Below are 15,356 nucleotides of genomic sequence, written 5' to 3' on the forward strand. Positions count from 1 at the left end.
AACACATGCAAAGAAAGTGTGACAGAGTTAAAATGGAGGGAGGGTGGCGACCTCAGAGAGAAGGCTAAATGCCCACCCTTATATGGTATGACAAACCCCCCCCCCCCCCCCCAATGAATAAAACGTAAAACTAAATCTGCTGTTGAGGCACTGTTGCCCAATACTGAAGGTAGGGTGCTGAGAAGGTTAAAAGTCCGCTGCAGAGCAGTGGAAAGTGGGCAGTCGAGCAAGATGTGGACAACAGTTGTATGTGAGCCACAGTGACACCAAGGTGGGTCCTTGCAACAGAGGAGGTAGCCATGTGTTAGCCACGTACGGCCAATGCGGATTCGGCAGAGAACCACAGAGTCCCTGCGAGAGGCCCGCATGGAGGTCTTCCACACATACATAGTCTCCTTAAGGGCAGGCAGTTTGTTGTGCGTACTGAGATTATGCCATTCCATCTCGCAGAGCTGAAAAACCTTGCGGAGTAATAATGATTGCAGGTCAGTTACAGGGATGCCGATCTCCAGAAGCAGTTTCTGTGCAGCCTGTTTGGTCAGCCTGTCGGCAAGTTCACTTCCTGGGATTCCAACTTGGCCAGGAGTCCACACAAACACCACGGAACAACTGGACCGTTCCAGGGCATAGATGGACTCCTGGATGGTCGCTACCAAAGGAAGGCAGGGTAGCACTGGTCGATAGCTTGTAGGCTGCTCAAGAAGTCAGTACAGAGCGGATGCTCTCAAGAACATGAGAAATGGCTGCCAGTTCTGCAGTGAAAACAGTGCAGCCATCTGGCAAGGAGTGCTGTTCAATACGTCCTGCATGAACATATGCAAAGCCAATGTGACCATCAGCCATCGAGCTGTCAGTGTAAACCACTTCATTGTCCCAGTACATGTCAAGAATCGAGAGGAAGTGACAGCGGAGGGCCGCGGTGTTAACTGAGTCCTTAGGACCATGTGAAAGGTCCAGGTGAGCCTTTGGCCTAGGTGTACACCCATGAAGGTGTACGTGTGTGGATCTCCAGTACGGGTGGTGAAGGCAAGTACTCCACTTTAGGCAGAAGAGATCGGATGGGAACTGCAATCGTACGCCCTGACCAGAGCCCCCGATGCGGGAGATGAACCACTGTGGATGGAAAAAGGAGACAGTAATTCAGATGCCCAGGAGAATTACGAATGTGTGTAACATAACTAGTGAGCAGTTGTGCACGCCTAACCTACAATGGAGGGACTCCGGCCTCCACCAGGACACTGGTCACCAGACTCGTCCTAAAAGCTCCTGCTGCCAGTCAAATGCCACAGTGATGCACCGGCCCGCATAAACACATCGCTGAGGGCGCCGCTGAACCATAAATCAGACTCCCTTAGTCAAGGCGGGATTGAACAAGACTCTGTATAGCTGCAGCAGCGTAGAGCGATCTTCACCCCAGTTGGTGTTGCGCAGGCAGCGGAGGGCATGAGGTGCTGCAAGCACTTCCACTTCAGCTGACGAAGGTGAGGAAGCCACGTCAATCAGGCGTCGAAAACCAATCCTAAGAATCCGTATGTCTCCACTACAGTGAGTACATTGCCATTAAGGTAAAGTACTGGTTCCGGATGAGCGGTACAATGCCAACAGAAGTGCATGACAGATGACTTTGTGGCTAAAAACTGGAAGTCGTGGGCTAGAGCCCATGACTGCGTCTTGTGGATGGCTCCCTGTAGGCACCGCTTGGCAATACCAGTACTGGAGGAGCAGTATGAAATGCAGAAGTCGTCTGCATACAGAGGTGAGACGGACGGCCCTACAGCTGCTGCTAGACCATTAATGGCCACTAAAAATAGAGATACAATCAATACAGAGCCCTGCGGGACCCCATTGTCCTGGATATGGGGGGACTATGGGAGGCACCAACTTGCTCATGGAAAGTACGGAGCGATAGGAAATTTTAGATAAAAATCTGGAGTGGGCCCCGGAGACCCCACTCATATAATGTGGCAAGGATATGATGTCGCCAGGTCATGTTGTAAGCATTTCGTAAATAAAACAAGATGGCAACCAGGTGTCAGCACGTTGAAAAGGCTGTTTGGATGGCAGAGGGAAACTAGATTATCAATGGTAGAGCGACCGTGGTGGAAATCGCCCAGGTATGGAGTCAGTAAGCCATGTGACTCCAGGAGCCAACAGAACTGTCAACTTTCCATACATTCTAACAGCTTACAAAGAACATTGGTGAGGCTGATAGCTATCCACATCAAGTGGGTTTTTACCGGGTTTGAGCACTGGAATCATGGTGCTATCCCGCCACTGCGATGGAAAGATGCCATCACTCCAAATCCGGCTGAAGATGATGAGGAGATGTCGCTTGTAGTTGGATGAGAAATGTTTAATCATCTGACTGTGAATCCAGTCTGGCCCAGGAGCTGTGTCTGGGCAACATGCAAGGACACTGAGGAGCTCCCACTCTGTAAATGGAGCATTATAGTGCTAACTGTGACGTTCAGTGAACGAGAGGGCTTTCCTATCTATCCGCTGTTTGAGGGACAATTCTCTGACATGGAGGCTCAAGTATAGTGCTCAGCAAAGTGCTCGGCAACTGCATTTGCGTTGGTAGATAACACGCCACTGATGTTAATGCCAGTAACACCTGACAGGGTTTGATACGCACAAACACATCTGATCTTCGTCCAGACTTGGGAAGGCGATGTATGGCACCCAATGGTCGTGACGTACCTCTCCCAGCACTCCTGTTTCCGTCTTTTTATAAGTTGGCAAATGCTGGCACGGAGCCGTTTAAAAGCTATTAGGAGCTCTAGGGAAGGGTGCCGCTTATGTCGCTGTAGAGCCCGTTGACACTCTCAGCGATTTCCGGCGACCACCAAAGTACTGACTTTCACCGGGGGGACCCTAAAGAACAAGGGATTGTGTTTTCTGTCACAGAAATGATCGTTCTAGTGACTTGCTCAACTACCACATCAATGGTCATGTGGGGGAGATTCAACATTGACAGAAGAGGTAAAAGCTTCCCAGTTTGCCTTGTTTAAAGCCCATCTTGGTAGATGTCTGGGGGAATGGTACTGGGGGAGTGAAAGGAAGATGGGAAACTGGTCACTACCACACAAGTCATCAAGGACTCTCCAGCAGACAGATGGGAGAAGTCCTGGGCTGCAGAGGGATAAATCAATGGCTGATTAAGTGCCACGAACCACAGTGAAATGCGTGGGGCCCCAGTATTTAAGAGGCAGAGGTCGAGTTGAGACAGTAAAGTTTCGACATCTCTACCTTGGCCAGTAAGCACAGTGCCACCCCACAAGGGATTATGGGTGTTAAAATCTCCCAAAAGTAGGAAAGGTTTATGGAGTTGATGAATCAGTGCAGCCAATGCATTCAGGGTACTGCACCATCTGGACGAAGATATACGTTGCAGACAGTTATTTTCTGTGTCGACCTTACCCTGACAGCCACAGCTTCAAGAGGGGTTTGAAGGGGCACAGGTTCACTGCACACTGAGTTCAGGACATACACACAAACTCCACCTGACACTCTAATATAGTCGCTACGGTTCTTGTAATATCCCCTGTAGCTTGCGAAAGGCAGGGGTTCGCATTGCCGGGAACCAGGTTTCCTGGAGGGCAATGCAGAAAGCAGGTGTAATGCTTAACAGCTGCCATAGCTCAGCCAGGTGGTGGAAAAAACGGCAGCAATTCCACTGGAGGATGATGTTACTGTGAGGCTGGGAAGGCATGAAGCATGCAAGGAGGCAGGTTATGCCTCAGGGTCACTTGCTGCCACCGATTGAGTATTTGTATCTATTCCTATTGTGGACGAGGCATCAGTGAGATCCATGTCCTCAGGGGACACTGAGATCTCCACTTCATCCACAGGTGCAGAACTAGTAGGGGAGAGGTGGTGTTGGTGCCACCGGACGGTCCTCTTTCTTAGCAGACTTCTTTGTTTGCTTGCCCTCTCGCTTCTCTTTAGGAGCTTGCTGGGAGGACTTCTCTGAAGTAGCTTCAGGCATGGAGGAAGACCATGAAGCTCTTTGTCCAGCAGCTTTTGACTTCTTTAGCCACTGGCGAGTGTCTGATGTGGCATTAGTGCAGATCTTGGGAGAGAGGGTCCCAAGGGAGCCCTCCTGCACAAGAGGAGCCAGAGGAGCCTGTTGCTTCTCTGGCTGGGGTGAGGGGACCGATGTCCCCTGCATTTGGGGGGGGGGGGGGGGCCTTGCTACCAAAGAAAATACTTCATTCAGGAGCAACAGAAGGAGATTTTCCCGCTACCACCAAGCGGGCGGATGTATTCTGGAGGCCCAGAGGGCCCACTGTTCATGGCATGTAGCTGCAGCGTATGTGGAAGTAAACTGAACAGGGTGTAATAGTTCAAATTTACATTTAGCCTCTTGGTAAGTGAACCGGTTCAGGGTCTTGTACACCATGATTTTCCCCTCCTGGAGTACTGAGCAGTCTGGCGAGCAGGGGGAGTGCTGCTCTCCACTGTTGATATAAGAGGGAGGAGACTCACAGGGAGTATCTGGATGCAGTGGACATCCACAGTCTCGACATGTGGTGTTGGAAGTGCAGTGGGAAGACATGTGCCTGAATTTCCAGTGCTTAAACACTGCATAGGGGGAGGGGCATATGGTTTAATGTTACAGCAGTGATCCATCACCTTGACCTTTTAGGCAATGAATCACGCTCAAATGCCAAGGTGAAGGCACCGGTAGTAACCCTGTTGTCTTTGGGTACCCTTTAAACGTGCCAGATGAAATGAACACCCCGCCATTCTAGATTGGCGCGGAGCTCGTCGTCAGACTGCAAGAGGAGGTCACAATGGAAAATAATCTCCTGGACCCTGTTGAGGCTTTTATGGGGACTGGCGGAAACAGGAATATCACCCAGTCCAAGTGAGCAACCCCTGGGATTGGCTGTTGAGGCTTTTATGGGGAGTGACGAAAACAGGAATATCACCCAGTCCAAGTGAGCAAACCCTGAGTTTGGGCTGGGGATGCTATCTGAATCAAGGCTGCACCGCTTCTCATCTTGGAAAGCGCTGTCACTTCCAACAACTGATCCTCAAGATGTTCAACAAAAAATTGAGGCTTCATAGGTAGAAACAAGTTCCCCTCCATTCTGCAACAGACTAAATACTGAGGCAAATATGGCTCTCTTCCTTCTGTAGCCCTACATTCCTCCCATGGTGTAGGGAGGGAGGGAAACGGTTTAGGGTTTTATATGTCAGCATTGTACTCGATCTTGCCCTTCTTAGAGACTGCTGGTGCCATACTGTCACCAGCAAGAGATGACTTAGTCCACTTCATTGTGGGTCATCTGCCCTGATGCCACCCACTCCGATCAGGGGCTCGCACCACCCAGCCACAGCAAAGGCCACCTGGCATGATGGCCGTTGCCGGGAGTCCTGATGTCCAGGAAGACAGGCATCTACTCCTTGGCACACATGGGGAGCTTACAGCTCAAGCATCAGCAGTGTGATCCCTGTGTTGTCAGGGGGCTACGGCCAAATGGGTACATGACTGCCCCACCACAATGGACTGGCTACCATGCTGGATATTGGGCGCAGAGAAATCCAGTACTGTCATGGGGGCGAAAGAGGACAGGAGACAACAGAAGTAGACGACATATCCCGGAAAGTGTCCTTGCTCAAATAATTGAATTGTAGATGTAGATGCAAAGCCAGGACAAGAGGTTCAGGAGATTGAATCTAAGGGCACTATGGATAACTCGTGCACCACATAAGGCGTCCTTCCCCATATGGCCCGCACTTCTGTAGAATTTGGAAAATGGCAAGTCAAATCATAAAATGGTACCTGAACTTATAGGGTTGAAAAGTGTGAGACTCCTCCTAGTCACCTCTTACAACAAGCAGGGATACCTCAGGCCTATTCTAACCCCAGGACCCACAGGGAGAGGGTAGCAAAAGCTCAAGAAGAATTTAAGAGAAGGAAACTTAAGAAAATTGTGCATTTCCAACAGAATTGTTATAATAATTTTGTTTGGAAAATGGAGCAAGTTTCAATAAGCAACTTCCAAAATTTAAACTTGTAGAGGATGTACATCCAACATATTTCTTAATATGTATTTGCTAAGTCATTGTGAAAATGGTGGGTTGACACTAAGTAGACATTTAGAAAATGTTTGCTCACTTTCGCATACATACCATTACAGGCAGAAAGTCTGGTTGCACAAATTCCGCCCCGGAACGTTGAAAGAATGGCAACAGGAAGGGCATCCAGCCAATCTGCAAGATTATCAACGGCAGATTCAATAATAAGCATGCCAACATTGTGAAGGGATGGGATAAAGGTAGGTGGGCACCGGGGGGCGGGGGGGGGGGGGGCAGAGAAGGAGGAGGAGGAAGAAGAAGAAAGAGGAGGAGGAGAAAAGCTATTGAGCTATGACTGGCTACCAGATAATGAGGCATTATTAATTAGATTTCAAAAGAAAAACAGTCATATGAGAAATAAGGAATGTACTACACCTTTCCGAAACAATTTATCAATGCTCAAAGAAGAAAAGTTAGAGCCTGCTTTTACAAGTTTCTATTGATATCATTGTGGTAGATTAACTAGCTTTTGTTTAACAAGAATTATTGGGAAGTATTATAACAAAATCTTAAGACTCATGTTGCGGGGTGTCGATGGTCGAACCCAAGACTCCAGATGGCCGAGCCAAAGCTGGGACCCAACGCGTCATATTTCGTCAGGAGGCCGAGCAAGTTCAATAGTGTCAAGGGGCAGTGCAGAATGATACAGCGGTATTCGGAAGTATTCCTTTATTCACATAATTTATAGTACTACGATGGGTGCAACGTAGTGTAGGTGTGCCGCCCACAGCACCGTTCCGCAAGTCCAGCTGGCTCGGCAACTCCTGGTATGCCAACACCACTTCCCTGTCATCAAGGCTGCTTAGCTGGGAGTCGGCCGCACTCCCACTGGTCGCCGCCCGCCAATGCTTCGCGTCTTGCGTCGCGCGCATAGCTGCCCGCGATTCCGGAGACTGTTACAGTCCCTGGGCCCCACTGCCCTCAACCCCATTTGGCCTGCTCTGTCCCACAGTGGGACAAAGGTGGTTGTACTGGTCACCCATGGCCCTCGGCCACTGCTGCTCCCAGGACAGGACTGGACACAAACCCATGCCCTCCTGGATGCGGTGCCACAACTTGCCGCTAGTGGTGCTTGCCAGATGGCAACACCCACCGCCATCTCTGGCGCCGCTGCAGCACTGCCGCACCTCCCACAGCATACGCCTTGCCCGGATGCCGGTAAGCCAGGTGGGAAGCGATCGTAGCCTGTCCCGGACCCGCTGCAGTCTGCTGTCACTGCCCTCGTTCAGGCAGACCGCGCAATCTCCAAGTACAAGGCTGCTGTTCCCTCCTGCCCCGGTGTTGTGTCGCCAGAGGCGGAATACAGCCCGAACAAGTACATAGAGACAAAGTACAGGTTTACACAGAATATTTACATCATCACTGCCAGACTGGCCCCTATAAGCGTCGACCAGCCCAGGTCAAAAATACTGGTCGATTAGGGCAAATCATCACTCATCACTGCGAAGAAAAGGAACGAACATGCTTGCACCACCTCTCTTCCACTACAAGTTACTACAACATCGTATGACAGCCTCAAAAATTCCCGATAGTTCACTACACCCCTATCGAACTCTTTGAAAATAGTCTCCCCCATACAATGACAAAACTAAAACAACAAACAAGAAAACGCAACTATTATCTGACCCACCTTTTTTAAAAAAAAACGCAAATCATCCCTTGATACAAAAACACAAAATGTAAACATGTCATACAATATTACACATACAATAATTTACTGCCTCCGTGACCGTAACACATACAGAACGTTATGCGACCGCTGTTGTCCCTCCGCCGCGACCTTCTTCTTCCGTTTGCTTTGCCTAGCCTCTGCAATTTCTTTAAAAGGCTTTACTCTACTTACGTGGATAACGGAATTTTTTGTTGGCAGCTGCACTTTAACATTTACAGGCCAAATCATCTCCACAGCCTGGTATGGTCCGTGGTACTTCGTCAAGGTGTACATGGATTCGTGATCAGTACCCATTGACCTACCCTGTACTGTGGTAAAGGTCCCAACCATGGCTAGAAACCGCGAAAAGTGATCAATTACAGTTAAAACGTAATGATTCCCTGCCGGTGTTTTGTTATATGGCCCGCAAATATCTAGCCCGATAAACTCGAAAAGTTTCGAAGCCTCTGGTAACCGTTGCTGCGGAATTCTTGCATGCGTCAAATCTGCTCGCTGCACACACAGTACACAATTTGCTACATATTGTTCCACATCCCTCCTCCGAATGCGCCGTCAAAATCTTTCTGCTACTCGTCTTTCCGTTGCTCGACGACCCCCACGCCCTGAAAGCATATGATCATGGGCCTGCTTTAAGACTTCCTCTCGCAAACTCTATGGTACCACTACCCATGGTCCACACCTGGTAACTCTACATAACAAAGTTCCCTCCACATTGAAATGTGGTTGAGTTCTAAAACCCTGGCACTCCTCATCCTCTGCTTGTTCCCTTTGCCATTCTGCGACACTCTTCCCTATTACTTCTAATGCGTCTAACTTGCGACTTAATGCATCTGCATTCCTGTGTTTCTTCCCTGGCTTATGAATTATTTCAAAGTCAAACTCAGTTAATTTTAGAGCCCACCATGTTAACCGACTAGAAGGATCCTTGAGTCCCAGTAACTGTCTCAACGCTGCATGATCTGTCATGACCTTAAACTTCCTACCATAAATTTAACAACCAAAATATGTTACTCCATAACAGACATGTGTGTCCCTATGTCAACCAGAAACCTGTTCCCTTCCGTTCACCAAGCCTAATAAGCAGCATTCTGTCTGTGCACCTACAAGCGCATTACCTAATTTTACTGGGACCGCCCTCCAACGGTTGAAGCAGTCCTGCTCTCGTTTAACGGCTGATGTCGCTGAGGTTCCCCCAACTTTTACTCCTGCAGTTCACTGCCCGGTGACCCATTTTCCCCACATGAGCAACACCACAACTGTAACTGACAATGCCTCCTAATATGCCCTACCTTGCCACAATCAAAACACTTAATTTCCGCTGCCTGAACTTTGTGCTCGATCCTTTGCTTCGTTGCATAATCTACCTCCTCTAAGTATGTGGCAATCTTAGAGCCGCCGCAAGATCACTGGGATTCTCCATTCTCACCCAACGTGACATCTCTGGCGGTACTCCCCACAAAAACACATCTAATGCCCTGTTGTCGGCCTCCTGTTAACAGCACTCTATTCATCTCCCCATTCAGTGACAGTTCAAACATTTGTGCATTCAGCTTTCGAATCCTGTCTGAGAAAACCTCCACAGTCTCATTTCTTCTCATAACTAACGCACTTAATTTTTCCTGTAAAAACCTGGTACTACTCTGTTTTTGGTACTTCTGCATAACCCAGCCTCAAGCTCTGCAAACGTCCCCACATTGTTCAACGTTTCATGGAACAGTACGTATGACTTGGCATCCCCTATCAGGTGTAACTTCGCCGTCTCAACATTACAACATCGTGCCACCCATTGGCGTCAGCCATTGTGATAATGTCATTAAGGAATACCGACACATCCTCCATTGTTTTACCCGGAAAGGGGTTAATCAATGCCACGATAGCCAAGTCAAACAGTCTATGACACCCCCCGACCTGCAATTTACTTTCACCCAACGTCTCTTCCCCTACTTGCAATGCCTCAAATCTCCCCGCTAATTCTTCATATTTTTCTTTGTCCCTCATCCTTGCCTTCGACAATACCTCAATTTGCTCAGTTAGAGCAGTTACAGCTTCCGCTCTAGTCACTGCCGCAGCCTCCGCTGCTTACCGCGTTTCCACCATTCTTGCTTACAGTTCTAGGGTCATTCCATGTCAAGTCACCCAGGCCTTGACACCAACCATGTCAGATTTTGATGAAACTTGGTACAATTACTTCTTTTATCATCCTGAAAGCACTTGTAAAATTTTTTTGCTCTATCTCTTATAGTTTTTTTTTTTAATAAATTTTTATAGTTTTTAGATTTGGCGTTGTTTCAGCAGTCGGGAATCGTAACTTAAACGTGTCCTCACAACAAAAAAAATTTGTATGTTAAAGAATACTCAAGATATCAGTATGAAATTTTGGAATAAGTTTGTGTATTATATCTAAATGTTAAAAAAATTACCATAAAGATATATTAAAATCTTTCAAATGAAAAAAAATTACAAGTAGTTGTTGGTTTTTTTTTTTTTTTGTTTAGTTTTACAAAAACTGCAATATCTAGAGTCTCAGACCCGATAGAAAGCTCAAATTTGTTTTAAAATACTCTTAATTGTATAGGCTATTAGATAAAAGAAAAATTATGTTGGCTTTTTAACCTGTTCAATACTTATCTAATTTTTAAATAATATTAATTATATTTTAAAAATAAAAAGTACCAAGTGACTTAGACACCAAAAATAAGTTTTTGTCTTCTTGGAGTAACAATGTATGCTTGGATTTTGTTTTGTTATTCCTGTGTTTTGAAGTAAAAAATTATTACAGTGTTAAATAGTGCTTGGATAGTATTTTATTAAGTTTATTCGAACTTTCAGTAAGTACTGTTACTTAGTTTACAGAGATTCTTTTCCAATATCCTATAAAAGTAACCAGAACAGTAATCAGACCAAAAGTGAAATCAGTATGTCAGATATTCAAACCTGTAGTGTAGGGTTATTTAAAAAATCTGACTGTTTCCAAACAACCTACACAACTTCAAAAAAGTTACGTCCGGTACCTGAATTGAGTGAGGAAGAAAAAAATTTGACCCACTTACTATCTGGAATTAATCTGTGTGAATTTAAGAATATATGTTCACACCACAGCTACTACTTTTTAAATGTTTTTGAAAAGTATCAAACAACATGTGTAGACCCACTAAAAAAAAACACAAAAAGCCCATCAAAAGTCGTTGAGAAGTGTAGGCTTGGATCTTTCTAAACAATTACTGACAAAAAATAGTAGCATGAAACCTGGACAAAAGCTTTGCTCAACATGCCGTAACTTTTGAGAGGAAAAATTAAGAGTTGAAGTCAATGAAAGTGAAACAGATGATGAAGTCATGGGTTTTTTTTTTTTTTTTTTTTTTTTTGTGGTTTTAGGGCGCACAACTTCAATGGTCATTAGCGCCCTGACTACGTTAAGAGTGCACCGCGAGGCACAAGTTTAAAACAACAACTAAAAGGGAAAACACGATAAAAGACAGACTGACTGGCATAGGATTAAAAAACAGCATCATCAAATGTCCTTAGAGAGGTTTGTCAAATTGATAAAACGAAGAACGCGAGCAGCTGCTCGTGGGTCATCCGCTAAAATGGCATCTAGAGTACATGGCAGGTTAAGATCTAGACGCAGTGTGTTAAAATCCGGACAGGACATTAAAATGTGGCGGACCGTCAGCAATTGCCCACATGGGCAGAACGGCGCCGGCGCAACCGTCAGCAGATGGCAATGGCTGAACCGGCAGTGTCCAATGCGTAACCGGGCCAAAACGACCTCCTCCCGCCGAGAAGGGCGGGAGGAGGACGTCCAAGCCGCGGGAAGAGGTTTCAAGGCCCGAATCTTGTTGTCTGTAAGTGCAGCCCAATCGGCATGCCACAGCGATAAAATGCGCCGACAAATTACCCTGCTACAATCCGACGAAGGGACACAACAAGAAGCTGTCCGAGGCTGGAGGACCGCAGCCTTGGCCGCGGCATCTGCAGCTTCGTTCCCAGGGATACCGACATGGCCAGGGACCCACATAAAGCTAACCGGAGAACCGACATCCACCAGCTGCTGAAGAGAGCGTTGGATCCAGTGCACGAAAAGGTGAACCGGATACGGATAACTGAGGCTCTGGATGGCGCTCAGGGAATCGGAGCAGATGACATAAGCAGAATGTCGGTGGCGGCAGATGTAAAGAACAGCCTGGTAGAGGGCAAAGAGCTCAGCTGTGAAGACCGAACAATGGCCATGGAGCCGGTATTTGAAACTTTGTGCCCCGACAATAAAAGAACACCTGACCCAGTCATTGGTCTTTGAGCCATCTGTATAAATGAAGGTCATATTGATGAACTTCGAACGAAGTTCAACAAAACGGGAGTGGTAGACCGAACCGGGGGTAACCTCTTTTGGGAGCGAGCTGAGGTCAAGGTGAACGCAGACCTGAGCCTGGAGCCAAGGTGGCGTGTGGCTCTCGCCCACTCGAAAGGTTGCAGGGAGTGAAAAATTAAGGTGTTGAAGGAGGCGACGAAAGCGAACTCCAGGGGGTAGCAGGGCAGAGACATACAACCCGTATTGACGGTCGAGAGAGTCGTCAAAAAAGGAACGATAAGACGGGTGGTCGGGCATTGACAGTAGACGACAGGCATACCGACAAAGCAGTATATCGCGCCGGTAGGTGAGTGGCAATTCGCCAGCGTCAGCATGAAGACTCTCTACGGGACTAGTATAAAACGCTCCGATCGCAAGTCGTAAACCCCGATGTTGTATGGAGTTGAGGCAGCGTAAGATGGATGGCCGTGCAGTGGAGTATACGAAGCTCCCATAATCCAGCTTGGAGCGGACAATCGACCGATATAGACGAAGCAGGACGGTTCGATCCGCTCCCCACGACATACCACTGAGAACACGGAGGACATTTAAAGAACGGGTACAACGGGCAGCTAAATATGACACATGTGGAGACCAGCTAAGTTTCCTGTCAAATGTAAGACCTAAAAATTTTGTTGTCTCCACGATTGGGAGAGCAATGGGACCGAGTCGTAAGGACGGTGGGAGAAACTCTTTGTAGCGCCAGAAGTTAATACAGACCGTCTTCTCGGCAGAAAAACGGAAGCCATTGGCGACACTCCAGGAGTAAAGACGGTCAAGAGAACGCTGAAGACAGCGCTCCAGGACACGTGTACACTGCGCGCTGCAATAGATGGTAAAATCGTCCACGAAAAGGGAGCCTGATACATCAGCTGGGAGGCAATCCATTATTGGATTGATCGCAATGGCGAAGAGAGCGACGCTCAAAACTGAGCCCTGTGGCACCCCATTCTCCTGGCGAAAGGTGTCTGACAGGACAGAACCCACACGTACCCTGAACTGTCAATCCATTAAAAAGGAACGAATAAAAAGAGGGAGGCAACCGCGAAGGCCCCATGTATGCATGGTGCGCAGAATGCCCGCCCTCCAACAGGTGTCGTAAGCCTTCTCCAAATCAATGAACACAGCCGCGGTCGGGCGCTTCCGCAAGAAGTTATTCATAATGAAGGTCGACAAGGTAACCAGATGGTCAACAGCAGAGCGGCGCCTACGAAATCCACATTGTACATTGGTAAGTAGGCGTCGAGACTCAAACAGTCAAACCAATCGAGAGTTAACCATTCGCTCCATCACTTTACAGACACAGCTGGTAAGCGAGATGGGTCGATAACTGGAAGGCAAGTGCTTGTCCTTCCCCGGCTTAGGAATCGGGACAACAATAGACTCGCGCCAGCATGCGGGAACATGTCCCTCAATCCAGATGTGATTGTAAGTACAAAGAAGAAAACCTTTACCCGCAGGAGAAAGGTTCTTCAGCATCTGAATATGAATAGAATCAGGCCCTGGAGCGGAGGACCGTGATCGGCCAAGTGCGTTTTCGAGTTCCCGCATGGTGAATGGGGCATTATAACTTTCACGATTCGAGGAGCGGAAGTTAGGTGGCCTAGCCTCCTCTGCCTGTTTGCGGGGGAGGAAGGCAGGGTGGTAATGAGCGGAGCTCGAAACCTCGGCGAAAAAGCGGCCGAAGGCATTGGAGACATCCTCAGAGGCCACAAGGACGTCATTCGCGACCATCAAGCCCGAAACTGGTGAGTGGACCTTAGTGCCAGATAGCCGGCGCAGGCTACCCCAGACAACAGAAGAAGGAGTAAAACTGTTGAAGGTGCTTGTGAAAGCAGCCCAGCTGGCTTTCTTGCTTTCTTTAATAATACGACGACACTGTGCACGTAATCGTGTATAATTGATACAATTCGCCACTGTAGGGTGGCGTTTAAAGGTGCGTAAAGCACGTCGACAAGCACGTAAAGCGTCTCTACATGCTGCGGTCCACCAGGGGACCGGTATGTGACGTGGAGAAGAAGTAGGGTGAGGGATGGAATATTCAGCAGCAGCGAGAGTGTGCGACCTGACGATCGCAGCTTGTGAAGGTTTGATCCTGAAAGGTCGCCCTGGAAGAGAAGAGCCCCCAGTCTGCTTTGGAGATGGTCCAACTAGATGAGCACGGAGAGGGGGTATGCTGCAGGAGATGGATAACACACGGGAAGTGGTCGCTCAAATATGTATCAGAAAGTGCATACCACTCAAACCGGCGTGCAAGTTGGGGAGTACATATAGAGAGGTCTAAATGGGAATAGGTGCGAGATGTGTCCGAAAGAAAAGTAGGGGCGCCAGTATTGAGGCAGACAAGATTGAGCTGGTTGAAAAGGTCTGCTAACAGGGAGCCCCTCGGGCAGGATGCTGGAGAGCCCCAAAGGGAATGGTGGGCATTGAAGTCGCCAGTTAACAAAAATGGTGTAGGTAGCTGAGCAATAAGTTGCATCATGTCTGCCCTGGTAACGGCAGATGACGATGGAGCGTAAACGGTACAAATGGAAAATGTAAAAGTGGGGAGAGTAATGCGGATGGCAACTGCCTGCAGGCCGGTGTGCAACGTGATGGGATCGTAGTAAATATCATCCCGGACCAGCAACATAACCCCTCCATGAGCCGGGATACCTACCACAGGGGGTAGGTCAAAACGCACAGAGGTGTAGTGTGCCAAGGCAATTTGATCGCATGGGCGTAGCTTCGTTTCCTGGAGGGCTACGACGAGCGGACGGTGCAAGCGGAGCAGCAACTTCAAGTCCTCTCGGTTGGAGCGAATGCTGCGAATATTCCAGTGAATAAGTGCCATCGTAAGAAGAAAAGGAAGATGAAAGAAGGGGTCACCTCGAAGGCCGCTGAGGGCCTGGCTTCGAGCGAGCACTGCCGCCGCTATCAGTAGGTGGACAGTCATCGTCCATTGGGTCTATAGGTTCATCAGCCATCTTGGGAAGATGGCCGGGAGGGGGAGCTTCCCTCGCCGGTGAACGGCCAGATGTTCAACTACCAGCGGTGCGGCCAGGCGAAACGGATGACGGCCTGGGGCGGCAACCGCTGGGTGGCGCAGGAGAAAAAATGCGCCGTGGCGGAGAAGGAGAACTGTGCTTCCTATGAGCCTTCTTGGAAGGACGTTTGGTGGAAGTACCGGTCGAAGGCTGGGAGGTCGAGGTACGTAGGAAGTCTGCACGGGACGGTTCCTTCTTGAAGGCCCGTGCATCAGACTTCTGG

The 15,356-nt window shown here is 48.3% G+C and overlaps 1 protein-coding gene across 4 annotated transcripts in view; it reads right to left on the bottom strand.

Annotated features, from left to right (window-relative positions):
* The window catches only part of LOC124804764, a 130,885-nt gene that overhangs the window by 76,707 nt on the left and 38,822 nt on the right, over nt 1-15,356 (bottom strand). For 3 of the 4 annotated variants that reach the window (XM_047265077.1, XM_047265075.1, XM_047265079.1), the window contains exon 2: nt 6,142-6,222. The exons of the other annotated variant lie outside the window; for it this stretch is intronic. In XM_047265077.1, coding sequence (XP_047121033.1) covers nt 6,142-6,222 — 81 coding nt within the window. The remainder of the gene's footprint in view (nt 1-6,141; nt 6,223-15,356) is intronic. 4 annotated transcript variants of the gene reach the window in all.

Source organism: Schistocerca piceifrons, chromosome 7 (assembly GCF_021461385.2).
Source record: "Schistocerca piceifrons isolate TAMUIC-IGC-003096 chromosome 7, iqSchPice1.1, whole genome shotgun sequence".
Classification (NCBI taxonomy): domain Eukaryota; kingdom Metazoa; phylum Arthropoda; class Insecta; order Orthoptera; family Acrididae; genus Schistocerca; species Schistocerca piceifrons.